We start from the raw sequence: 27,591 nt of genomic DNA on the forward strand, positions 1-27,591 counted from the left end.
TTTTCTTCCTTAGATAAAGGACCTCGGATGAAACCAATTTGCATTGGTTCTTCTATCGTTATCCCTTCTCCGGCTCTCGTATGATCATTTCTTACACGATCAATTCTCAGGGGAAATGGTCGATACTCTCTTCTCTTTTCTGCTCTTTGTTCAGTTAACCGGTGGTCAATCTGTAACACAAGATCAATTAACTCCGAAATTTCGGTGGGTCTATTTGGAACTTGTGCTAAGGCATCTTTCAATTCATCTCTCAGTCCACGATAAAATATGGCGGCTCTTTTTGACTCCGGCCAGGCAGTCTCTACAATGAGTTTATTGAAATGAGCCAGTTAGGCTACTAGATCTTTATTACCTTGCCTGATTTCCAGTAGTTCATTGTCAGTGGCTTGAGCTGCAGTTCACCGATCAAATATTCTTAAGAACTCTTCCTTGAAATTTTGGAAATTATATAAAACAGGATCATTTCTGGAAATTATTGGCATGGACCATGCGGCCGCATGGTCTCCTGTCAGATAAGACAATATAAATGCCACTTTGGACTGGTCTTCGGAAAAAATGACTGATCTACATAAAAAATGCAATGAGCATTGGGTTAGAAAAATCTGCGCCTTATTTGGATCCCCACCGAAGCGCTCGGGTTGAGCCAAAGGAATAATAGGGGAAACCGCATGAATTACTTGAGTGGATATACCTGCAGACTGTGAAGGGCTAGGGATTTGTGAAAACACAGATTCATTTGATTTAGCGGTGTTCCCTAACTCATTTATTCGCTGTTTTATTTGGACTGTTCTTCTATGGTGTTATTTAATTGTTTCTGTAACCCTTCCAAAACGGTGGCTAATGCTTTTATATCAATTCCTTCTGCCATTCTGCTCAGGAGGAAATCAGTTTTTTCCCTAAAATTAGGGTGTGGGCACTTCAATCTGTCAGGATACTTCAATTCGATTTCCTCGGAAGCAGAAGATAACTCCTCAGTCCCGACCCGAGCTACTCACAACGAATATTAATCCTTCGTGCTGAGTACCCCGGAGGGGGAAAGGGGAATGGGATGGTAGAGAGACTGCCACAGAGATGATGAACGCCAGTACTCAGTCTGCCTCTTAACATCTAAGATTGGATACAGCACCTGCAAGAGTCACAGTCGCAATTACTAGGGACATACAACATCAGTTTTTCACTTTCTACTCTCAACACTTAATTCTCTTTAATTCTATTATTTCTTCACTCACCCTGAGTTCTCTGTAGCCTTGCTTCTCTCTATAAATGATAGCTCTTCTTAAAAAAATGCTTATTACTGATTCTGGAAGAACTTCTCAACCTTTGTTAGAGATTGGTTTTATGTTGCTATATATATATATATAGTTGGTGATAATGCGTTTTTCAAATCAGCTGATGTTATTTAATTTCTCCTGTCTTATTGTGACTTTTGTCAATACTTGTATTTGTAAATGCTTGTTTATTAAAGTTCGTTTCTCCTTTCTTACTTCGACATTTGTTGATAACTTGTATTTGTAAATGCTTGTTTATTAGTTAGTTTCTCCTTCCTTACTTCGACATCTGTCGATAACTTGTAGTTGTAAATGCTTGTTTATTTAAGTTTGTTTCTCTTTTAAACTCTATTTTGGTTTATTACCATTGAATTTGTAAATGCTTATTTGTTAACAGTTCGTTTCTCCTTTAAACTTGGCCTTTGTTTATAACCTTGACATTTGTAGATACTTGCTCTTTTAAAGTTCGTTTTTTCTTTGACTTTAATATCTTAAACAAGAACCTTGTAAACATAAGGTTAATTCAGACATTAACTCTGTAGCCTTGCCGACTTCCACGGGAAAGGTCTACTATCAAACTCTTCGAATAAATCTTGACAATATTTATCCGTTTTCTGTAATATAATCTTCAAATGTAATTTTACCTCACAGGAGTTTCTGTTCTGAAGCGCGCTCTCTCTCCACACAGCTGATTCCTGTCAGACCTCAGTTGAAGTGCAAGGCTTCCAGCTGGAGAGCTCGTAACCTAGCAACCAACCGATTGCAAGACTAGAACTGTAACTAACCTTCAGGACTCACAGCGGCCATCTTGGATCTTCTCTTCTTGATTCTTCCTTTGAAATAAGTGCAAGATTACTCTGCAAACCTTCCAGTTTGGGCTTTGCTGTCTCCACTGAGGATATCTCTTTGCTTTTCTCATGCACTTTGATTTGACTTGGCAAGTTTGTGTGGTCATGACAGGGCTGCAACTAGCAACACTGTCCCCACCCAGTCCTGCCTCAGTTTGTCGGATTCAATGCTGTTCAGATGGGTCTCTTGGAGGAGAGCGATATCAGCCCGCTTAGTGCTGAGGTATGAGAGTATTTTCTTCCTTTGGATAAAATGGGTGAGGCCGTGGACGTTCCAAGAGATAACCCTTAGCGGGTTGGGGGAAGAGGGCGAGTGCCCAGCTATAGAGGAGGGCTAAAGGAAGTAGCTGGGCTAGGGGGTATGTAGGAAATGGAGGAGCAGATGGAGGGGGGGATTGAGACATCTGTAATAAAAGGCCGAAGGAATAACGGGTGGGAGGGAAATGCGAGGTGGTGTGAGGCGAGAAGGTGGCGTAGAGTCCCAGGGGTTCCAGCCGTCGAGAAGAGAGGGGGAAAGGGAGGATTAGCATGTGAGAGTTGGGAAGGTAGGAAAAGAGAAGGGGGTAGAAAGGAAAGGAAAGGGGGTAGAGGTAGAAGGGGATGCGGTTTAGGAAGACACCAGGAGGTAGGGGAATAAGAGGGTGGTAGACAGAGAATAAGAGAAGGGAAGAAGAGCGGGAGGAGAAAGAGAGAAGGAAAGGAGAAGAGAAGAGAAGATACAGAAGAGGGGAGGACAGAGGAGAGGAGAGACAAACGAGATGAAACTTATATAACAGTAATAGCAGAGCTAGTCCCAGTGTAGGGGGGAGAGGGGATAAATGTGGAGGGAAGAAGGGAAAGAGGAAGAAAAGGTTGCAGTAAAACAAGAGCCCCAAGGTCCTAAACTGTAATCTGCGGGTCTATGCCTGAACCCTAAGAGCCCCTACGCCTGACCAGCAGGACCCGAGCCAGGGGAGGTGGGAGCGCGGCACGGAACCATCCCCGCCTGTGAACGTGAACGTCCCAGGGCCATCTGAGCAGAGTCCCTCTACACGATAACCTTCAATAAGAGTCAGTGCCGCTCGATGCCACGGGAGGGCTAGCGTGTAGGAGAAGGCCGCGGCGAGCCCAGCAGGCCTCCCGGGGGCAGGGGGGAGAAGGAGGGAAGGAGCGCCAAGGTGCCACTATGGCGACAATGCCGCCGCATGTGCTCCGGGGGAGGAGAAAAGAGGGGGGACGGAGCAAAGCAGAGCACGGGCGTAGAGAGGCCGCAAAGGAGAAGTACATAGCATGAACAAATAAGCATTGCCACATTAGCACGCATCCCTTAATCACTCATGGTATATGCATGTGGCAAACAATCAAACGAAAAGGCAATTATTAATGCAAGATAGGCTGACAGCTTAACTAACAAACCGAGGGGTTACCAAGACCACAGAGGGCACAAGGTCTAGAGTGCCAACTGTCCCAACTGGGACTGGGCAACCCTATAAACTTACTTGGTGTATCTATGAGGCCCACAGAAGAACGTTGCGGCACTATTACAAATACACAACCAACATTATACAGCAAAGTGAATCGATACTCATCCGGTCATCAAAGCAGCGAAGTGTCTGTTGGTCAAGATCCGGGAGTGTCAGGAGCCTCTGTCCCCGTACCATCCAATGGCCCAGCAGAAACAGCAAGATCAAGATGTGTCCGCAGGGGGCTTCAGAGGGGAGCAAGACTTGTCTCTGTCCGCCACTTGTGTGTGGAGTGCCACCGTATGCAGCACCTGCCCTCTGTCATCATAGCAGTTCATGAGTCGTTCCAGGTCTCTTCCTCTGGGGTGGGAGGCTCTAGGGTCACGGTCTGACCCCGACCCTCCTGGGGCAGGACCTTGAGGCTGTGCAATCTGGTCCATTGCAGGTGAGTCTCGAGGTGGGGCCGGGGCAGATGTGTCCATAGGTAGCAGGCCATCCAGAAAAGATCGTAGGTGCTCCAGGTCATAGAAGTCTTGGGACACACTATTTTTCGTGTCCCACATTCTCAGTGGTTCGAACAGGCCATATTTCACCTCCATCTGGCGTCCCCTGGGTCGGAGGGCCACGAATGCCCTCTTGCGCTCACTGGTTTCCTTGGAGAAGTCCGCTGATATCTGGATCTCCTGACCGTCCATCTGACAGGGCTCATGCGTGCTTGCTCTTTGTATGAGCTGTCGGGCTTGCGTGTGGCGGAGGAGGCACGCTATGATCGGCCGGGGGCGAACGGTCGCGTCAGGTCTCTTGGAACCAAGCCTGTGAGCCCTTTGGAACTCCAGGGGAAGGGTCGAAGGTTATGCCCGTGAGTTTGGGCAGCGTCTCCCGTAAGAACAAATGCATATCCTCACCCTCGATTGCTTCGGGAAACCCTAGGAATCGAACATTGTCCCTCCGGCTCCTGTCTTCTAAGTCAGTCAGCTTGCTGCGAAGATAGGAGTTCCTGGTCCCGATCCTGGGAAGTGGCAGCTTGGGCTTCCACCATGGTCACCCTTTGTTCGAGCCCCATCACGCGGGACTGGAAGCCTGCGATGTCCAGACGGATGGATTTTGTTTCCACTATCAATGAGGCCATTGCATTGTCCACCCCCTCCGACCTACGGCCCACCGCTGATATCTCCTGGAGGATACGTCCATGGTGGACTCCTGAGCTGTGTCCGACATAGTATGGTTCCGGGCAGGCTGTTGGGCCACCCGAGAGGGGGATGATGTCTTTGAGTGAAGTAAGGCCTCAGAAAAGAGCAACTGCCTCGCTGGTTTGCCTGAGTTCTTGGCTGACGACCTGCCGCCTGGCATCTCTGGCCTCGCCGATGAACCTAGATGCGATGGCGAAAGAAGCCAGGGACGCAAACAGTCTTCCTCCACGGGTAAAGTAGGTTGGGGTCTGCGTACCAAGATGAAGGGGGGAGGAAATGAAGGGTCTCCACCCGTTGAGCCAGGTACCTAGTGTTTGTCACATATCAGGCGGAACTCGTGGCATAGTCCGTGCTCACAGAGATGAGAAAAAAAAAAGAAAAGAAGAGAAGATCCAAGATGGCCGCTGTGAGTCCTGAAGGTTAGTTACAGTTCTAGTCTTTCAATCGGTTGGTTGCTAGGTTACGAGCTCTCCAGCTGGAAGCCTTGCACTTCAACTGAGGTCTGACAGGAATCAGCTGTGTGGAGAGAGAGCGCGCTTCAGAACAGAAACTCCTGTGAGGTAAAATTACATTTGAAGGTTATATTACAGAAAACAGATAAATATTGTCAAGATTTATTCGAAGAGTTTGATAGTAGACCGTTCCCGTGGAAGTCGGCAAGGCTACAGAGTTAATGTATGAATTAACCTTATGTTTACAAGGTTCTTGTTTAAGATATTAAAGTCAAAGAAAAAACAAACTTTAAAAGAGCAAGTATCTACAAATGTCAAGGTTATAAACAAAGGCCAAGTTTAAAGGCGAAACAAACTGTTAACAAATAAGCATTTACAAATTCAATGGTAATAAACCAAAATAGAGTTTAAAAGAGAAACAAACTTAAATAAACAAGCATTTACAACTACAAGTTATCGACAGATGTCGAAGTAAGGAAGGAGAAACGAACTTTAATAAACAAGCATTTACAAATACAAGTATTGACAGAAGTCACAATAAGACAGGAAAAATTAAATAACATCAGCTGATTTGAAGAACGCATTATCACCAACTATATATATATCTTTAGCAACATAAAACCAATCTCTAACAAAGGTTGAGAAGTTCTTCCAGAATCAGTAATAAGCATTTTTTAAGAAGAGCTATCATTTATAGAGAGAAGCAAGGCTACAGAGAACTCAGGGTGAGTGAAGAAATAATAGAATTAAAGAGAATTAAGTGTTGAGAGTAGAAAGTGAAAAACTGATGTTGTATGTCCCTAGAAATTGCGACTGTGACTCTTGCAGGTGCTGTATCCAATCTTAGATGTGAAGAGGCAGACTGAGTACTGGCATTCATCATCTCTGTGGCAGTCTCTCTACCATCCCATTCCCCTTTCCCCCTCCGGGGTACTCAGCACGAAGGATTAATATTCGTTGTGAGTAGCTTGGGTCGGGACTGAGGAGTTATCTTCTGCTTCTGAGGAAATCGAATTGAAGTATCCTGACAGGGTGTCCTTTCTGGCGAGCATGCTGGCTCTGATGAGATGAGATGGGCCCCCGTGCTGGAAGGGGAAAAAAGAAGAAGAGTCGTCCCATCAGCCTGGTCGCCGCCCCTCTCCTCTTCGTTTTTAGGCGGGCCTGTCCTGTGTGGTACAGGTTGGTTCAGAGGACTCCGGCATCGCCGAGGGGAGGAAAGAAGGAGTCGGGCGGATGGAGGAAAACTAGAGACCAGCCTCCAGACTCCCCGCGCCGCGCGCCCTCCACCAGGCACGGAAGTGTTATGGCTCCCGGCACTAGCCCCACTCCAAGCAGTCCGGGCGGCACCAGGTAAAATGACGCAAATTGTACAGGAGACGCGGGAGGGTGCTGCTCCAATTCCCGCCATGGCCACGTATTAATGGCAGAGCAGCAGGGCCGGGCCGGACAAACCAGTGCCGATTCCGCTCCAGGCCCTTTCAAATGTGGTAGACCGCAGTCAGGGGTTGCGTCGCTGGCTGCGACTCCGTAGCGCCGGGGTTCACGGGGCCACAGACTTGCCTCGCCCCCGGGAATCGTTCCCCCTGCAACGGCGTCCTCCGCTCACTTCTCCGGTGTCGACGGAAGGGGTCCCACGCCCTGAATTGCTCTCCAATCTGCTCCAGTTCCACCGCTCCGTGGAGCTGTCCCTTCAGGCGGCCATCTTCCTCTGTGGCCAGACCACGCCCCCTGCATTGCTCCCTCCCCTGCTCCAGCTGTTATTGTTTTTGTTGATGCCTAAATATATGACTGGTGTGTGGGATTGGGATCGAGAAGGGGAAATTGGGGGGTCCTGGGGGACCAGGGTTGGGGGACATAGGGTGCTGGGGGACCCGGGTTGGGGGACATAGTAGATCCATGGTGCACACTGACTTTGCTCTTAAATTGATGTCCTTGAACATACGAGGGATGGGCACTGCATCAAAGCGCTATAAAACACTGACATACGTGAAAAGGATAGGGGTCCACATTGCTGTGGTACAGGAGTCTCACCTTACTAAGGTGGAAGCTGACCACCTCCATAAACGTTGGCGGGGGCAACTGCTTGCCATTTCTTACTCCGCGTATATGCAGGGAGCATTGGTATGGGTGCGGGCAGGTGTACCCTTTGAGCCTATCTCGGTGGACACAGACAAGGAGGGCCGTTATGTATTAGTAGATGGCCGCCTGTATGGACGATTAATAGTGCTGGTGAGTATAAATGCCCCCATTCAGGACCAGGTCACCTTCCTCCACACTATGTCAGGCCGGCTGACCCGATACCCAGGTGGCCCCTATCTCTTGGGGGGGGAGACTTCAATAGCGTCTCTAGCCCAGACCTGGACTGCTTTACTCCTCCCGTGCAGGGGGCCGCAGCACTAAGAGTGGCAAAGGGCTTGACAACGTGGAGATCTAGGTGGAACACTGAGGACATAGGGCGGATTCAGCACCCCCACTGTAGGGAATTCTCCTACTACTCCCACATCTATCAATTACACTCTTGGGTTGACCATATGTTTTGCTCAGCTGGCATCAGCGGTACCTTTGTCCAGTCAGAGTATTTGGGCCACACGGTGTCCGATCAGAGTCCGTTACTAATAACGATGCAGACATTGGAGAACCCCCCACCGATTCCGACATGGCGCCTGTATCCCAGAGCCATGGAAGACGAGGTCTTCCAGAGTGCCTTAACGGTCAAGCTGGCGGAATACCTTACACTAAACACAGGGACAGCATCTACTCAAGGGTGGAGTGGGAGGCATTGAAAGTGGTGGTCAGGGGCCATTGCCTTGGTCAAACAGTAGGGATCAGGAGGGAGTTGGAGGCTGACATCCTCTGTGTAGAGACAGCCTTACACAAGCGGGAACTGGAATTGGGAACCCATCCAGAGGCTCCCCACAGCTCTAAGAAACATGGGAAGCACACAGTGAGGCAATGGAGCGTCTTCGATGTCATGATTGCAAAACACACATGAACAGGATCCACGAAGAGGAGGGGAGGTCAGGGAGGCTGTTGGCTTGGCTGATTAAACCAGAAAGCATGGGCACACCAATCACTCACCTAACGGCTAGGGATGTGATTCTGCTTTACTTGCCGGCACGCATCAATGAGGAGTTTCATTCTTACTACATGGCCCTATACAACAAACTACCACCTGCGGATGTGGGAGCACTCCACACTACCTGGAGGGCTTACACCTGAGAATGGTTTTGGTGTAGGAAACAACTTGGGGCACCGGTGGATGTTCAAGAGTTGCAGACTGCTGTCAAAGCTCTGATGACGGGGAAAACCCCCGGGACTGACGGTCTCCCCCAAGAATTTCATCAAAGATTTGTAGGAGCACTGACACCACGACTTGTAGAAATGTACATGGGGGCCTATGGGAAGGGAGAATTGCCCCCCTCCAATAGAGAGGCATTGGTGATACCCCTTCCCAAAGGAAAACAGGACGGGCGACGGTTACCGACGTCCGCCCACTCTCAATGCTAAACACTGACTTCAAGGTGCTTAGCAAAGTGCTTCTGAACCAATAGCACCCACATATGCGGGACCTCATTCATGAAGACCAAAATGGGTTCATCCCTACGCTGAACACGTCACGTAATCTACTGCAGCCTTACACGCTACTCTATAATGATCAACACCCGCCTAACCTAACAGCAATGATAGCATCAGTAGACTTGGAAAAGGCCTTTGACACAGTACGATGGGACTACCTGGAGGCTGTGAAGTTGCTGATGTGCCTTGGACCTGATTGGGGAGATGGGTTAGATTACTTTACACCCACCCTACAGCAAGGGTCAAGACCGGGCACACAATATCCAACAGTTACGACATCTACAGGGGGACGAGACAGGGCTGCCAGCTCTCACCCTTGCTGTTCGCTCGGGCCATAGAACAACTAGCGGAGAGTTTCAAGGCCAAGGGATGGGAGTGAGGCGTATTATGCGGAGGGGTCCCACACATCATCTCTCTTTACGCAGGCGGCCTCCTTGTATACATACGAAATGATGCTGCTGTACTACCCCAGGTGCTTCAGAAGCTGGAGGACTTTGGTAGATACTCGGGCCCACGACTCAACAGAAGGAAGATGTGTGTTTCCGATGATCAAAGTTGTGGCACGCCCACTTTCGTGCCTGGAAGATGTACTCTGGGCTCTCCGAACATTTCGATATCTGGGAATTCAGATCTATCACGATCGAAGGGACCTTATAGAGGGCAACCTGGTTGGGGCGTATCGTGCACTGAAAGCTGCTGTGGCTTTCTGGCGCTTGTTAAAGTTATCTGCCATGGCCAGGGTCACACTTTCCAAGATGGTGATGCTCCCCAGACTCCGGTACTATTTTACCAACCTGCTGCTGCACATCCTGGCATCATGGTTCCGAACGCTAGATGCATTACTGTGTGACTTGATCTGGGATGGGGGACATCACAGGATAGTGCTGGAAACTCTCCCCTATCACCAGTGAGAAGGGGACTTGCAGTCCCTGACTTCGAGCTAAACTACCTAGTGACTCAACTTCAGTGGCCGGTGCGATGGCTAAATGGGATAGACTTATTAGAGACCACCCTGGACGGAGAAGCTGAGCGGGGGGAGGAATTCTTGGCACGAATGCTCCAGGGGAGGCAAGTACCCCCAAGACCAAACATATTGATATCCACAGCCATGGTTGCATGGTGTAGGAGAACAAGCACGACTAACCCCTATGCCCCAGCACTACCTCTTATTGGAATTCCACATGGCGAACCCTGTACCTCTTTCACTCCCTGGCAACTAAAATACTGGAAAGAGGTAGGGATTAATACAGTGGGTGACTGCTACCAAGGGGGATGCTGGTACCTTTCGGGGATTTAACGGAACAAAAGGGGTTACATGCTGGACAATTCTTAATTTATGAGGCTGTCACATGTACCATGAAGGAGTTGTGGGGTGACAGCAGTGAAGGCCCCCCCACGACTGCAGTCCTCCAGATTATGCTGGTTATCGGTGGTCACCTAGTCACATGGATCTACAGGGCACTGAATGGGATGATTGAATGACTTCTAGATGGACTGCATCTCAAATGGGACACAGAAATAGGCAGAAACATGATGGATACCGAATGGGCCAAAACTTTAGCATCTGCACACAAGATTTCACGAAACATGTGCCTGAAGTATCTACAGTACAACTACGTTCACAGGAGCTACCTCTCCCCGCACAGAACTGATCGGATATATGGGGTGACGACAGGAGCATGCCCCCGATGTCAGTTGACGGATGCAAACCTCCGCCATATGACTTGGGAATTTCCAACACTTTGACACTATGGGGGGAGTCATTGCACAGCTCAACAACATTTTAAGCAAACAATTAGACGATGAGCCGGTGGTATGTTTACTGGGCCTGTTCGATAGGCCTTTAATAAAAAAGGTGGGGAACAGGTTTGCGGACTTGGAATTGATGCTGGCATGCAGGAGAGTGGCAATGGACTGGAAAAATAGGCATCGGCCCAGGCTGGCCACATGGGTAGTGGGCGTTACACACTGGGGGAGGGCAGAGGAAAGAGGGAGGAGATGAGAGGGCTGAGGCGCAGACCGATAGTCCCCATGTGGGCAGAGTTGATAGACACCTGGGAGACACTAGATGCTGCCACAGATGATAACTCTGAGGGGACACCGGTCCAATATGAGCCAGAGATGGATGAGCTCTAACCCCTGGCCTGTTCCCAGCTGTCATACACACTTGGCAGAGGCCCTCCCCTCCATTAATCAGCCTACCTGGCGGTCTCCCTCTACCCGACTCCCCCCTGTTTGAGAAGAGGCACCCACCGGATGGTGATTAGTGGAGGGGCCTGTAGAGAGGCGCAATGCGCAACGATCCGACAACTGCAACCACACACTACATGAATGTATTACACATGTATGGGCAAGTTAATAGGTTATCTGAGTATTTAGGTACGTTTACTCATATTTCTTTATTGGTTTACACTGTAGGAGAAGACGGAAATACAGGTTTGCAAAGTTGTGATTGATAGAAAACGACTCCCTCTCTTACAGACATGCCACTGAGAAATTGAGACACCTAAGATGTTGCCATTGCAATTCTAAATGTTGGGATATGACTGTAATAAAGGTTACCTTGAGGTAGTGGTATTATAATGCATGTAATAGGCACTTAAAGAATGTACAATAAAGTGAATGATAAACCCACATACCACGCTATGGCTTTGTGTAGGAAGTTGGCTCTGTATGTACTATTTCAAAGTAAGAAATAGCATGCACAGAGTCCAAGGGTTCCCCTTAGAGGTAAGATAGTGGCAAAAAGAGATAATTCTAATGCTCTATTCTGTGGTAGTGTGGTCGAGCAGTAGGCTTATCAGAGGGTAGTGTTAAGCATTTGTTGTACACACACAGGCAATAAATGAGGAACACACACACAAAGACAATTCCAGGCCAATAGGTTTTTATATAGAAACATATATTTTTGTCGTTTATTTTAAGAACCACAGGTTCAGGATTTACAATCAATACTTCAAATGAAAGGTATTTCACTTAGGTATCATAGGAACTTTGAATCAGCAGAATAGCATGTACAGTTTTGGCAAAAATGGCAATAAGCTATTTTAAAACTAGACAGTGCAAATTTCAACAGTTCCTGGGGGAGGTAAGTATTGGTTAGTTTTGCAGGTAAGTAAACCACCTACAGGGTTCAAAGTTGGGTCCAAGGTAGCCCACCGTTGGGGGTTCAGGGCAGCCCCAAAGTTACCACACCAGCAGCTCCGGGCCGGTCAGGTGCAGAAGTCAAAGTGGTGCCCAAAACGCATAGGCTTCAATGGAGAAGGGGGTGCCCCGGTTCCAGTCTGCCAGCAGGTAAGTACCCGTGACTTCAGAGGGCAGACCAGGCGGGTTTTGTAGGGCACCGGGGGGACACAAGTCAGCACAAAAAGTACACCCTCAGCGGCACAGGGGCGGCCGGGTGCAGAGTGCAAACAGGCGTCGGGTTCGCAATAGGTTTCAATGGGAGACCCAGGGGTCTCTTCAGCGAAGCAGGCAGGCAAGGGGGGGGGGGCTCCTCGGGGCATCCACCACCTGGGCAAGGGAGAGGGCCACCTGGGGGTCGCTTCTGCACTGGAGGTCGGATACTTCAGGTCCTGGGGGCTGCGGGTGCAGTGTCTTTACCAGGCGTCGGGTTCTTAGAAGCAGGCAGTCGCGATCAGGGGGAGCCTCTGGATTCCCTCTGCAGGCGTCGCTGCGGGGGCTCAGGGGGGTCAACTCTGGCTACTCACAGGGTCGCAGTCGCCGGGGAATCCTCCCTGTGGTGTTGGTTCTCCGCAGGTCGAGCCGGGGGCATCGGGTGCAGAGTGGAAAGTCTCACGCTTCCGGCAGGAAACGTGCAGTCCTTTAAAAGTTGTTTCTTTGTTGCAAAGTTGTAGCTTCTTTGGAACAGAGCCGCTGTCCTCAGGAGTTCTTGGTCCTTTTAGATGCAGGATAGTCCTCTGAGGCTTCAGAGGTCGCTGCACTCTGGGGGACGTGTCGCTGTTGCAGTTTTTCTCGAAGTGGGGAAACAGGCCGGTAGGGCTGGGGCCAAAGCAGTTGGTGTCTCCATCTTCTCTGCAGGGCTTTCAGGTCAGCAGTCATTCTTTGTCTTCAGGTTGCAGGAATCTATCTTCCTAGGTTCTGGGGGCCCCTAAATACTCAATTTAGGGCTGTTTTAGGTCTGGGGGTTTGTAGCCAATGGCTACTAGCCCTGAGGGTGGCTACACCCTCTTTGTGCCTCCTCCCTGAGGCGAGGGGGGCACATCCCTAATCCTATTGGGGGAATCCTCCATCTGCAAGATGGAGGATTTCTAAAAGTCATAATCACCTCGTCTCAGGACACCTTAGGGGCTGTCCTGACTGGCCAGTGACTCCTCCTTGTTTATCTCATTATCTCCTCCGGCCTTGCCGCCAAGAGTGGGGCCGTGGCCGGAGGGGGAGGGCATCTCCACTAGCTGGAATGCACTGTGGCGCTGTAACAAAGGGGGTGAGCCTTTGAGGCTCACCGCCAGGTGTTACAGCTCCTGCAGGGGGAGGTGAGAAGCATCTCCACCCAGTACAGGGTTTGTTACTAGCCACAGAATGACAAAGGCACTCTCCCCATGTAGCCAGCAACATGTCTGGTGTGTGGCAGGCTGGCAAAACTAGTCAGCCCACACTGGAAGTCGGGTATGTTTTCAGGGGGCATCTCTAAGATGCCCTCTGGGGTGTATTTCACAATAAAATGTACACTAGCATCAGTGTGCATTTACTGTGCTGAGAAGTTTGATACCAAACTTCCCAGTTTTCAGTGTAGCCATTATGGTGCTGTGGAGTTTGTGTATGACAGACTCCCAGACCATATACTCTTATGGCTACCCTGCACTTACAAAGTCTAAGGTTTTGCTTAGACACTGTAGGGGCATAGTGCTCATGCACCTATGCCCTCACCTATGGTATAGTGCACCCTGCCTTAGGGCTGTAAGGCCTGCTAGAGGGGTGACTTATCTATGCCATAGGCAGTGTGAGGTTGGCATGGCGCCCTGAGGGGAGTGCCATGTCGACTTAGTCATTTTTTCCCCATCAGCACACACAAGCTGGCAAGCAGTGTGTCTGTGTTGAGTGAGGGGTCCCCAGGGTGGCATAAGACATGCTGCAGCCCTTAGAGACCTTCCCTGGCATCACGGCCCTTGGTACCGGGGTACCAGTTACAAGGGACTTACCTGGATGCCAGGGCGTGCCAATTGTGGAGACAAAGGTACAGGTTAGGAATAGAACACTGGTGCTGGGGCCTGGTTAGGCATCAGCCTAAATCATAACTTGGCATCAGCAAAGGCAAAAAGTCAGGGGGTAACCATGCCAAGGAGGCATTTCCTTACAGTTTGTGAAAACAGATATGCACTATTTGAAATACCTATAACCAAATTTGTTTTGTTTTTTTAAAGTAGGTGGTTAGCTCACAACATTGATTGGTTTCTGGGCAACCAGAGTTTCCAGGGATGTATGCAACACCTAAACAGATTAAACAGTTCTGGGAGGACATGCTTAGATTATTTGGATCCTTGCTGAATTCCTCATGCACGCCTTCAGCTCTCCACTCTGAAGTTTAAAACAAATATGTTGACGGAAGTCCTCCAGCTGAGGCAAACATCTTTGGAATCCTTTCTGCTATTTAATAAGGGACTGACAAATACCTTGTCGGATGCATGTGCCAAGCCTTGTTCTAGACTCCTAGTCACCACCTAAACAAATCTAAGAGTTCTATGAGGACATACTCCTTTTATTTGGATCCTTGCCGGTTTCCTCTGGCACGCCTTGGGAGACTGAGGAACGAGAGGCCTTCCATCTGGAGTACTGCATGCGGGTTTGCCCTTGTCACCAATTGGGCCCTCTGCACCAGTTACAACGCCTTTGGCTCGGATTCTGGCTCAGCTTCCTGTGGCATGGTCCACGACAGTTCCTGGTACTTTGACACCTGTGCTGAATCCATCAGTGCTGGACAAGGACATACGAATAGTGCACTCTGACTCCAGGTCTGTGCCAGTACAACCTCGACCAAGCCCGCGCTTAACCACTTTTGATGCACAGTTTCCCCCACTTGATTTGCCCTCTCCACAAGGTAGCTCACACAATACATTCCATTTTTGTCATGGACTCGGACAACGACTATGACACGGATGATGCATTTGCTCACTCGTGTGATGAGGACAATTGGTCCAACGATTTGCAGGGGGCCAGCTGTTTCAGATCTTCAGCTGAATTGGGTCTTCTCTCACCCTCTGGCCCAGCCACTAAGGAATCTGCTTCCTATACTATGGTGATACATAGAGCAACTGAATTTCTTGTCCTCCAGCTCCCCACCCTGGAGGTTAAAATGAATATGTTGACGGAAGTCCTCCAACCAAGGTAAACGTGTTTGGTGTCCTTTATGCCATTTAATGAGGTACTGACAGATACCTTGTTGGATGCCTGGGCCAAGCCTTACTCTGACCCTCCAGTCAATGGGCAAATAGTGAGACACTGTTGTCATGCCCTTGTTGTCCCTGCGCCCCTGTCTCAGCAACATTTCCCCAAATGTTTGATTGTGCAGGAACTCACAAGTAGGTCTAATCTTAATACTTTCCCGACTACTCTCTCCCATAGTTAATCCAAGTGACTATAAACATTTCAGAAACAAGTGTTTTCTTCCACCAGCCTGGCTTTTCGCTCAGTGAATGCTGGCTGTCTCCTGGGGTGCTACTCCCATGCCTTTGGGACTTGGTGATTCAAGCCCTCCCTGGTTTTCAAGATGATTTCCAATGCGTCCTTTCCCAGGCCATCAAGGACGATTGGTGTTCGACTTCACCCTCTCTGCAGGGTAACCCTCAAACGTTTTGCCTTCACCCCTCCTTTTTCTGAATTTGTTTTTATTGGCATTATGACTCTGTTAACTTTACTAGTGCTAAATTGCTTGTGCTCTCTCCCTTAAACGTGGTAAAATTGGCTTACACCTGGTTGGTACATTCATTTTACTTAAATGCCTCTACTATATGGTACTACATGGATCCAGTGGCTGTACATTAAATGCTACTAGTAAACCTGCAGCCCTCATTGTGCTACACACGACAGTAGCCCTTTAAACATGTCTCAAGCCTGCCATTTCAGCCTGTTGTGCAGTTTTAAATTAAACCTTTTTTCAGGCCTAAACCTTCCTCTCTAATAGATATGTCACCTCTAAGGTAGGCCCTAATCAACCTTCTGGCCGGATGCATTGTGTTTAAAAATTAGGACATGTGTTTTTTAAGTTTTACTTCTCCTGGTAGTGAAAAACTCCTAAATTTGTTTTGACTACTGTAAGGCCTACATCTCCCATTAGATAACATTGGTTTACCTGATGACACATAATAAGTAATAACTTTGGATTGGGAGTAGCCACAAATGCCATGGTTGGACTCAAATGAATTGTAACTTAAAATCCCCTTTAATGGTAAAGTTGAATATTACATTGCAGTTTTGAAAATGCCACTTTTAGAAAGTTGCCATTTCCCTGTCTTAAACATTTTGAGACTTTCAAGGAGTTTCCAGCTGTTTGGGCCTGTTAGTGGCTCCCACATCAGGAATGCACATTGGGCCCAAACATGGAAGAACAGGGACAAGATGTTGCGGGGAGAGTGCCATCCTGCAAGGATGGTAAGGGCAGAGCTGTTTCTTTCCCCACTTACATTTTGAACGTCTGCCTCTAGCACACTTACAAAAGATTTTGACACCAGCCTTTTGGCACCTTAGACCTCCTGAAGCCTGGGCAGGGGAAGGAATGGAAAGGAAGGAACATTCCAGAACCAGATGTTGGGGTGGACTACATGTTTCCCCACTTCAAAGGGTGGCACAAGATATAAATATTGGATCTCCTGAGCAACTCAGTACACTTCTAGACTTGTGGACATTGCAGAAGAAGGATTGCCTAGTTCCCCGGAGGACTGCCCTGCTGCTGTCAGAGGACTGCCCTGCTCCTTGAGACAGCCCTACTCTCTGAGAAGGAAGACTTGACTTGCACCATTCATCCCAGGCTAAACTGAGTGACTCCAAGGGTTGGTTGGCTAACCTCTTGTTCCTGATCCCTAAGAGGTGCATTCCAGTGGTCCTCGACCCTTGACTTATATTAGTTGAATTTGTCCTGTGAAATCCTGAAGTTTTGAATCCTATGTGTCAGACTTTGAGAATATAACTTTTTGAGCAGGACTAACATGGTCTCTGTATCCGGCCCGCACTCGGTCGTGGTCAGTGTGAACTTGTGACTGTCCCTTTCTAGTTCGACCGGATGCCCACAGATAGCGCTTCCTGCTTTTTGGCACTATTTTTACCTAAATATTTTAAATTGCATATCTCCGGTCCCACTGTTTGGATTTTTGTTGTTTTGATCTCATGGTATGAATTAAATTTCACTTTTTTTTTCTAAATTGGTATGGGATATCAACTTATTAGTGTTTGTGTGCTGTATAAAAACTTAACACAGTGCCTCTAAGTTAAGCCTGACAGCATTTGAGTCAAGCTACCAGAGAGTTAAGCTCAGGTTAATTTAGTGACTTTTGTGGTACACCCTGAAAAGGGTTGTTGTTGTAGCTTGAGAAGGGTTTTCACCCATCCTCAATGAAAAAGGCATTTTTTTACAGTTTGGATGTGGCCAAGTTCACAATTCATTGTGGCTTGGACACCACTGATTGCATCAAGAGGGTAATTGACTGATGACCGTCTTTCTGTCTTGCGGCCGAAAATTCTATCCTTTTGACCACTGGGGCTATTGAGGGGGTGTCTGTGCCAGAAGTAAGTTGTGGTTGCTATTCCTGTTACTTTCTGATGCCCACAAAGGATGGAAGCCTTTGTCTGATTTTAGACATGTGCCCTTTAAACGCCTTCCTCCAGAAGGCAATATTCAAGATACGCACACCGGCCCAGGTCTTGTCTGCTGTCAACACTTGAGACTGGCTGGTAGCGTTGGACGTGCAAGGCACCTACCTACTTATTCCTGTTCTCCAGACCCACTGGCACTACATGTGGTTGAGGTGGGGCAGGAGCCTTTTTCAGTTTGCTGTGCTCCCCTTTGATCTCACCAGTGCCCCTCGGGTGTTAATGAAATTGATGTTGGTGAGCACACACCTTTGGAGGTCAGAGGTGCCAGTCTTCCCCTACCCCAGTGACTGGCTGTTAAAGGCGGGCTCGCCCCAGACAGTTGTCAACCACCACCAGAGTAGGGCCAACCTCCTGTCATCGTTGGGGTTCACTATCAACATGCCAAAGTCACACCTGACTCCTCAGAGACTCCCCTTCATCTCAGCCTTTCTGGACATGGTTCGGATTTGTGCCTTTCCCTTGGGAAAGAGAGTCCAGAACATTTATGCTATGATCACATTCTTTAAACCTCAGTCCTGAATTTCAGGGAGGTCAACTCTGAGGCTGCTGGGACTGATGGCCTCCTGCATTGTGCTAGTCCAGCATGCCAGGTGGCATATGCTGGATCTGCAGTGGGAGCTGAAGTCTCAGTGGGCCCAACATCAAGAGGACCTCTCCAGCCATGTTTCGATTTCCGAGCAGACTGAAAAAGATCTGCGATGGTGGTTGCTGGTGCGCAGTTGGGTCAGCGGCAGGCCCATCTCCCTTTCCCTTCTGGAGCTGACAGTGGTGACAAATGCATCACTTCTGGATTGGGGTGGCCATTTAAGAAAGAGTCCCAGCTCCATATCAACTTTCTGGAGGTGAGGGCCATCCGCCTGACGTTTAAAACCTTCCTGCTATCCGTCTAGGGGAGGCTGGTACAGGTGCTCATGAACACCATTGAAATGTTGTAATGCATCAAACGGGATTTGGTGGGATCACACACCCTGTGCCAGGAGACTTTGCACCCCTGAAAATGGTTTGACCACCAAGGGATCTTCTGGGTGGGGAACCACCTGGTAGGAACATTGAATGCTAGGGCGGACAAGCTCAGCCGTCGGCACATGGCGGATCATGAGTGGCAGTTACACCAGGAGGTAGCGCATGATCACTCCCAAGAATGGGGAGAAACTTATCTTGATCTTTTGTTGCCGTTGAGAATGTGCAATGTGAGCACTTTTGCACATTAAAGGTTTCCAAGTTCCCTCTCGCTTGGAGATGTGTTCTGCCATGAGTGGAACTCGAGACTCCTGTATGCCTTCTCCTCCTCCACCTTCATGCTTGGAGATTGAGCTGTGACAGCTGAACCCCTCGACCTTCCTCTGGAAGTAGATAATGTCATCTTGACAGCCAGGCGCTCCTCGACAAAAACTGTATACGCCTTTTGTAGGAAGAAGTTTGTGGTTTGGTGCAGCACATGCCACATTTACCCCCTCTAGGCCGAACTCTCTGACATTTGGTTGTTTGTTTTGTCACGAGCTTCGTAAGGCCTTGCTTTGGGCACAGTTCAATGGTACCTTTTAGCTCTTTCAGTCTTTTTGCAGTTACCGAACAAGCCTTCTTTGTTTTAGTCTCCAGTTGGTATGTGCTTTGTGAAAGGTTTGCAACATTTATTGTTTGCCTCTCCATTTGTTGTGCCTCAGTAGGACATTAACTTGGTCCTCACGTTTCTGATGCGCACTTCCTTTGAGCGCTTTGCAGCTGCTTCTTGCTGCTCCTTCTTAGACAGACTGGTTTTGTGGACACTGGCATCTTTCTTGCCTAAGGTTGTGATGCTGTTTGACATCCGTCAAACATCCCCTTTCCTGGCGTTTTTTGCTCCTTCTCACCCCTGTAAGGAGGAGTAGAGACTTCAGTGCTAGGATGCCAGTAGAGCACTGAAGGTAGACAATCAGCTCATTGTGGGACTCACTGTAGTGAAACATACAAGGCTGTGCAGAAGAGAACCCTCTCCTGCTGGGTCGTGCTCTGCCTTAAGATCTTTTCTGCACTGGCTAAAAGGCAGCCTGTGGAAGGACTGAGTGCTCTCTCTATCAGGGCCAAAGCTGCTACCACTATGTTAGCATGCGGAATCCTTGTCCTAGACATCTGTCAGGCAGCTACATGGTCATCCATCCATTTATTCACAAAGCACTATTGCTTGGATAGTCAGGTTCCCCGAGAGGACATTTTGCCAGCCGGGTCCTACAGGACTTTCTGGTTTGGGTCCATTTACAGACCCTCCTCCAAATAGGTGTTGCTTTGGTATCTCTTCAAAAGGTGAGTAATTTGAGGCTAGAAGTCTCTATCAGAAGAACAAGTTACTTACCTGTTATAATCTACAAAATGGTACATAGGAAAAATATAGACTCATAAGGAATTGTAAATAGTTATCTCAAGTACATAGATAAAATAACAATTTAAGTAATAGTGTATATGATGTATTAGAATTAAGAATGGTATCTTCTGTAGTTCCTTAGAATGTAGTGGAAGTGGTACGCCCAGGAGCTGACAGTAGAATGTTAAGAATGTAAGCAATGTGTGAGAAAAGAGAGACGAGTTCGGGAAGCGTTGAATAAAGAACTGCTGAACAAGCCATCTGGAATCCGTTTTATTTACATATTTACAACATTACCCTTTGGTAATGCTCTTTCTGGTAGAGACTCTTATTTAGCTGCGGATTCTACACCAATTGTTCCATTCACGCCCCCCACAAGATCCCAAGTCTAGGAATCTACAGAATGGTCACACCAAATTGCTTTTGGGGTCTGCCTCTGGGGGTGCTGAGAACCTCAAAAGCAACTGACGTCAGCATGCTTGAATGGCGCCTATATAGTTTCCACCCGTCATTTCCGGAGCAGAATGAGGACAGTGCAGAGCCCCGTGGCACCACTTACCAGGGAGCAGAGATACTGCTGAAAAGTTTCTGGATTCGGTTGGAATCTGCAGCTAAATATTCCCTATCAGAAAGAGTTTTAGTGAAGGTAAGTAACTTGTTCATTTAGGTGTAAAACTGATACTAGAGAGTTGAAACCTTTGTCCAGATTGTATAAAAGTAAGAAAATAAAGAGCTAATACTGCTGCAGTATATGCCACACAATCTCATTTTTGCTGCGTTCAGAATGAAAACATTTCCAGGTCTAATTTTTCACAACAAATTATTCACACCAGTATCATTCAGTTCCATTTATCTGATATTGAATACAAATGGGTGCTACGGAGCATTGGTAAAGGTCAACACGCCTCGCTTGTTTTGGGTGCAAGTCTTCGATCTGTGACGTGTTTGGTTGCTGTAACAGAAATCACACAGGTAGCCAAATATTGAGCCTGGGGCGCAGTGTCGCGCATGGATTATATATCACGTTTTAGGCCACGTCTTTACTTACGCCAACGTCTTTAAAAGGATTAGCCACTTTTAGAACCCCCGCCCCCCCATAACCAGAACTTGAACTTGCGCTTGCGTGAGGACCAGCGCCGAACGCTAACAGGGGATTTCTCTATTAAAAGACCGATCAGATCCGTATTGGAGGCACAGTGCAACCCAGATGTGCAGTCAGTGCTTGCTGCGTCAGCAGACGAGTGTGGCCCTCCTCAGGCAGGCCCTGCAGCGCCGTCTCCTGACAGCTATTGGCTCCCCCGCGGCAGATATATGACCAGGCGGGGTTGACCAAGACAGTCCTTCAAAGGAATAGATTATTATGCCGGCTTGCCCTAAATCTGATATGGCAGGTATCTGAAATCGATAGCACCACACACACTCTCTCTCGCCCTCTCTTTTTTATCTTTTAAGGTTGGGGTGACAAGAAGTATTGGTATGGGGCACACAGCTCGCCAGCAGGAATCTTTCATAATTGTAATTGGTCAATGGAGAAGGGAGGAATTGTAAATCTGATATTAAAAAATATTCACTTTTGTCGCATTTCTGTCGGCAAATAGTTCTTTAACATTTGTCCTAGAATTTGACATCGTTTTCTTTTCAAGCTAATGCGTATTTATATTATGCTGAAGTATTGGGTCCACTTTCTGTGCATTTTTCGAAAGTGAATTTTTGTATTTGTTTTTTCCCCAAAATGTGCCGGCTAGCATGTGGCATTGGAAAGGTTGCGCAGCTCTCATGTTGCAAGGTACAATTATTACACTGTTTCGTTCGTAAATGTTGAGTCACAGTGTGTGAAGATTTGTAGTGCAGCAGGGGTTTCAGCAAAAGAGGGGATTTTATCATGTTTTGGAGCTATGTGCATCCCCGTTGTTAAAAGTGATTTAAAAAGAAACTGCATCACGGACAATAATTCCACACCCAGTTCGTGTGTGCACAGTCGTGTTACATTTATAAATTGATGTGTTGTTTGCTACGAATACAGAAAACACTGAAACGCCTGGTCTGTTGCCTTTGGCTCAGTAAATGAGCACATGCTCAGTGCGCTTGTGTTGCACAAGGGCGCAGTTCACAGAAACGGCCACCAGAGGGACCATTGTTGTGCTTGTCTTTCTCGTATTCGTCCAGCTGTTTGGAGCGCAGATTGACAGGTCCCTGGGTGTTGGTTGCCATGTGGATATGCAAGTAAGAGCAGGCAGGGCGCAGTGCCATTGGCCATAAGCTGGATCCTCGCGGCTGGGTGGGTGGAGCTTGGTTGAGTCCTCTCGTAAAAGGATACAGGGTGCCTCCATTCAGCACTTCAGATACTAAGCAGAGGGTTCCTGGCGCTGGCTGTGGAAGAGGAGGGGTAGTGCCAGGGAGGTCTACTCCGCTCTCAGGCAGTGCACGTGAAAGGCGAGGGTGTCTGCTACACTTTGGAGGATGTGCTGCGGAAGGAATGACCAGCTGAAAATCAACATTTAAAAGGAGAGAAAACACGTGCAAATGCTGTGCATGCAAGTATTCAGTCAGAGACTCTGACATCTGGACTAGTGCTGCAGGGAGCGCGGGACTTTGCCAAAATCTGAATACATTTGCAGAGAATATAGGGAAAAGAAAAAGCTTCAAGAAGTACAAGCACTGAGGCTGCTGGGCCCTTTGGGTGGCCTCCGGACTGCTCTCGATCCCCCGTGGCAACTTTGCAGGCCGCAGGGGGTGTGTCGATGCTTTGAACCCTCTGGTGCTGTCGGCGACCCCTGCTGCCGATCAGTGAAGTTACTGGATCTCTTTGCCCTGGGGTAGGGTACCCCACCTCAGGGCCACCGCCGGAGGAGACACCCTCTCCGCTCCTGGGGGCGCCCCTCCTGCCCCCTCTGCTGCTGTGGGGAGGAGGGAGTGCGCGCTGTCAAGTTTGCCTGTCCCAGGCCGGTGGGAGGGTGCAGAGGGGAGCGGGGAGGGGAGGCGGCAGGCGCTCGGAGCCGTGAGCAGCAGCAGCAGTGACACCGCCGGCCCCGTGTATGGACTGGAGATGGCCTCGGAGCTGGGCATGAGCGCGGAGCTGCCCAACAGCCCGCTCGCCATCGAGTATGTCAACGACTTCGACCTGATGAAGTTCGAGGTGAAGAAGGAGCCCCCCGAAGCCGAGAGGTTCTGCCACCGCCTGCCCGCCGGCTCGCTCTCCTCCACGCCGCTCAGCACCCCCTGCTCGTCCGTGCCTTCGTCGCCCAGCTTCTGCGCTCCCAGCCCGGGGGGCCCGCCGGGACACCTCACCCACCCGGGAGCCGGCGGCAGCAACCAGGGCGGCGGCGGCGGCGGCGGGGCCGGCAAGCCGCAGCTGGAGGACCTGTACTGGATGTCCAACTACCAGCACCACCTCAACCCCGAGGCGCTGAACCTCACGCCCGAGGATGCGGTGGAGGCGCTCATCGGCAACGCGCACCACCACCACCCGCACCACCACCACCAGGGCTACGAGGGCTTCCGCGGCCAGCCCTACCCGGGCGAGGAGCTGGCGCCCCCGGCCGGCGCCGGCGGCGGCGGCCTGCCGCACCACCACCACCCGGCGCACGGCCACCACCACCACCACCTCAGCCGGCTGGAGGAGCGCTTCTCCGACGACCAGCTGGTCAGCATGTCGGTGCGGGAGCTGAACCGGCAGCTGCGCGGCTTCAGCAAGGAGGAGGTGATCCGGCTGAAGCAGAAGCGGCGCACGCTGAAGAACCGCGGCTACGCGCAGTCCTGCCGCTACAAGCGCGTGCAGCAGCGGCACATCCTGGAGAGCGAGAAGTGCCAGCTGCAGGGCCAGGTGGAGCAGCTCAAGCAGGAGGTGGCGCGGCTGGCCAAGGAGCGCGACCTCTACAAGGACAAGTTCGAGAAGCTGGCCGGCCGCAGCTTCACCTCCACGGCCGCCGGCAGGGACCCGTCGCCGCCGCACGCCGGCAAGGCGCCCGCGGACTTCTTCATGTAGACGCGCGCACGTGCTCCCGCGCACAGGACTCTCGGAGGGAGCGCTGTAAATACACGCCGGGCCCCGCGGGGGCCGGAGACTCCCGTCCGCCGTGCACAGCGACAGCCGCCCTTCCTCGCTCGCGCGGCCCCGCTCCTCACCCCTCGGGCGCCCGCCCGACTGCGACAAACCCACGCGCTCCCCCGGTCGCCATCCTCACGCGAACCCTCAAATCTGGACTTCAACTGGACCCTGACACAGGAAAAGTTATCGGAGACAGGAACTCACGACAAACTCTTAAGCTCACGAATACTTCCATTAAAAGGAAAGTCGAAAAAGGGAACCGAGGATTGTAAGTTGGGGAAATAACTTTTCAAGCAATATTAGGAAGAAAGCTTATTCATGACTACAGAACACTTAACAAAACAACACAGAATAATAATACAAAAAACGCTGAAAGATACTGATGCTAAAAGTGTTCTGCAAAAACTACTGTGGGTCTTAATTTGACACTTTTTAGCAACCCTGCATGCGGGACATGTAAGGTATTCCATTCATTGTGTTTTTGTACCAGGCGAGGAGGGCTGCACGCATGTCACAGAGTTTATTTAAAGCCGCTGCCACCATCCACTCTTCCTCAAACTTGCTTCAGACTAAGCACTTTTTTTGCTCCTTCCGCATCTTTAAATTATATGCCTAATAGTCTTAAAAATCTAATATATTGGTAACTGAACGTTTTACCTGGAATCTTGTGCTTTCAAGACACTGACACCAGGAGACTTGATAAAAACGTCCCTAATCTAAAAAGAACAATTTTGGGGCTGCGCCATCTGAAGTGATGAGTGTTACTTGCTTTTACCTGTTATTTATCGCCCTCCCACCTCCGCGCCCCTTTCCCTTATTTATGTTTTCTGGAAAACCTGAGCCAATATTCACATTATTTAAAGTGACATCTTTGTAAATATTGTAGAGCTATATGGTTTGTTTTCTTTTACCTTAACCCAGCCTACTTTTTTTTAACTTGGGGGGGTAATTGAAAAACAACACAAAAACAAACGAATACGTCTTAATGAAAGTTTGTATGTAACAATAGCATGCAAGGAATATTCAAACAAGTATCGTATTTAATAGAGGCAGGTAACGGGGCCTCGTGCACTATATAATGGAGTCAAACGGATACCTAATGTTGTTTTGTTCTAGAGATTTTTTAAATGATACAGATATCTATGCTGTTGGGAAAAGAAAACACACCCAATGCATGGAACAGTTACATTCTGAAGCCATCTGGTGGGAAAAACATAAACTTCAACTAGACCGGCTGCTATTCTCTATGCACCACATTAATTTATTAATTTCTGTTCAGCATTTTTATTTTTAAATTGCACCTTTCAGTGGAAAATGGGAACCATTTCTGCAAATGCAGCGTAAACGAAAGGCGCACAACTGGTGTGCTTGTGCAGTTTAAAGTCTCACTGAGAGGTGAACAGTGATATTTTTTATTATTTTTTATTGGAAAGATAGTTTAACTTTGTGAACTGGTGCACACTGGGGCTTTTATGCAATGTATTCGCAGTGTTTCCGATGGTCGCCAACACTGCATCTCGTTGAAATGTCGTCTTTTTGTTTTTATTTTGTATGAACTGCTTTTTTCGAAGAACTGGGCTGTTGCAACCTCAAACCGTATATCTTTTTTGATGCTCATGACGTGTTCTCGTTCTTTTTGCATTGTCCGTCAATGCAAAAAAGACATAAGGAAAACTGAACGTATTCAGCTTTCGTTTGCTATAAACAAAATAAAAACTCTTTGGAAAGATGGAGGTGTTGCACTCACTGTTTTTGTGCTTGGCTCAAAGAAGTGCCTACGTTTTATTTGTGATGAACTTTTATGACGTCCGTCTGCAAGCAGGGGTGCTTGGAGGGCTGAGAGGGCTGCAGTTATTTGGGGGTGGGGTGGCAGTGTTCTACCCCAGGACCATCTTGTGCGGGAGTTTGGTAAAATACACGAGAGTATTTCGGAAGCACGGTATAGCATGCGGTGCACTGCCAACCGAAAAGACAACTCGAATGGTTTGTGTTCCTGTTTCTGAGGATTGGGCGCATCCTGCGTTTGTTCCTTCGAAATTTGGTGCTGGAAGTCCGCAAACAATAGTCAGTGTTTTGTCGTCACTTTTATTGGACTGGTCAGCGGGGTCTGAGACACTTCACGAACCCCAAACTGCAGGAGGGGGTACAGTCGCTTAGCCCACTAGAGAATGTGCAACAGGCTCGTAAAGTCAAACGAAAGGTGTAGTAACTGTCACATGAGGTGTGAACCTAAATGATGTTCATTTGTCAAATACAGCTTTGAGTCCAGTTTGCTTGTGTGGCCTGCTTCGAGTGTGCAGTTCTTGGAGTAAAACTAATTCGAAACGGGGTGGCGGTGTCTGGTAGACTTCTAAACCTCCGCTCCCTAGTTTGCATAACTGCGTGATCCTGGGTAACTCAGTCTAACGTTTGTGTCTCTGTACTCTTCTGTGACCAAATGTGGATCTCAACGGGGCAGTTTGTCTCCAGTAACTTGACTTCTGCATTTTTCCTACCAAATTTCAGGGGTTTGCAGCATTTCTCCCTGGACCGAGTTGTGCGGGTTGAAAAACAACGTTTTGTCTGCCATTCTTAATTGCCATTTAATTTGGACGAATAACTCGTCTCCACTTATGTGATTCTCGAGGCGCCTTACTGTTCAGACCAGTGATTTATTTGTTAGCTGTTCTCTTCAGTACTTCGAAGCTGCAGGACGATGGCTGTGGGTATTAACTTGTCCTTGGTATTGACCAGTAAGAAAGCAGTTTCGCCTCTTACTTTTATGCAAGGTCGGCGGTAGCACAACATGCTAAGGCTACCCCACTTCACAGAAGTGTCCGCCACTTGGCGGTTCTCTCTCCCGCAGAAACCGCTTAGTTCGACGCTCACTCCTCCCAGGTGTAGGAGGGAAGACCCGTCCCGTGTATCACGGAAGAGTATCGTACATTAATGCGGGGCTGGAGATTTGTAAAGATTGCGTACATCCTGCACGGATTTAAACATTTCAGTCACACATTCATTGGATGTATTTGCAATTTTCGGCGCAGCGATTTCCCAGAACCACATGATTTTAGGTCCAGTGCCGAAGCCGGAATTAGAGCTGAGGCCCCCAGGTGCTACAGTCAAAAGCGTAGGCCCTAAAGCAGTAGAGATATTGTGAGGCACTTGGCAGTGCCATGCCCGTTATGTGCAGAACCGCCTTGCGATGATGACAGCGGTACATCTCTAGCTTGTAACGGTGATTGAAGGTTGATGTTTCTCTCCTATCGAGTGTCCAGCGCCCAGAAGCCTTTGGGTCAGGTTAGTGCGTAATAGTTACACTAAGAAGTACATTATACATTGATTGATCATAACATTGAGGGCCCTGGGTTGAAAGGGAGACGAGGGTAACGCCAATGAAGATGGACAAACTGCGAGAACGTCTTTTCGGATAGTGAACAAATTACTTTGGACCAGAAAGCGATTATTTCGGGGGAAATGCAATTAACATTCCGAACTTGTGCAGCAAAATATCATTGGGCTTTTGAGGCCTCTCCGCACTTGTTTGGCAGCATCCCAGTGGTTGGAACGCGCCTCTGTTCCATCCTGTCTGCATGTTGTTGGGCCTGGGACTGGAGACGAATT

General features: G+C 48.8%; 1 protein-coding gene across 1 annotated transcript; it reads left to right on the forward strand.

The window, feature by feature from the left end:
• Positions 1-22,284: 22,284 nt before the first annotated feature.
• Positions 22,285-25,710, forward strand: MAFA (MAF bZIP transcription factor A). Its single transcript, XM_069220899.1, has one exon. It carries the CDS (start codon positions 22,987-22,989, stop codon positions 23,923-23,925), a length of 939 nt encoding a protein of 312 aa, XP_069077000.1. The 5' UTR covers positions 22,285-22,986; the 3' UTR covers positions 23,926-25,710.
• Positions 25,711-27,591: the final 1,881 nt, after the last annotated feature.

This window comes from Pleurodeles waltl, chromosome 2_2, assembly GCF_031143425.1.
Source record: "Pleurodeles waltl isolate 20211129_DDA chromosome 2_2, aPleWal1.hap1.20221129, whole genome shotgun sequence".
Classification (NCBI taxonomy): domain Eukaryota; kingdom Metazoa; phylum Chordata; class Amphibia; order Caudata; family Salamandridae; genus Pleurodeles; species Pleurodeles waltl.

Excerpts from the sequence above, each read along its gene's own strand:
- MAFA (XM_069220899.1), top strand. The coding sequence starts at position 22,987 with ATGGCCTCGGAGCTGGGCATGAGCGCGGAGCTGCCCAACAGCCCGCTC.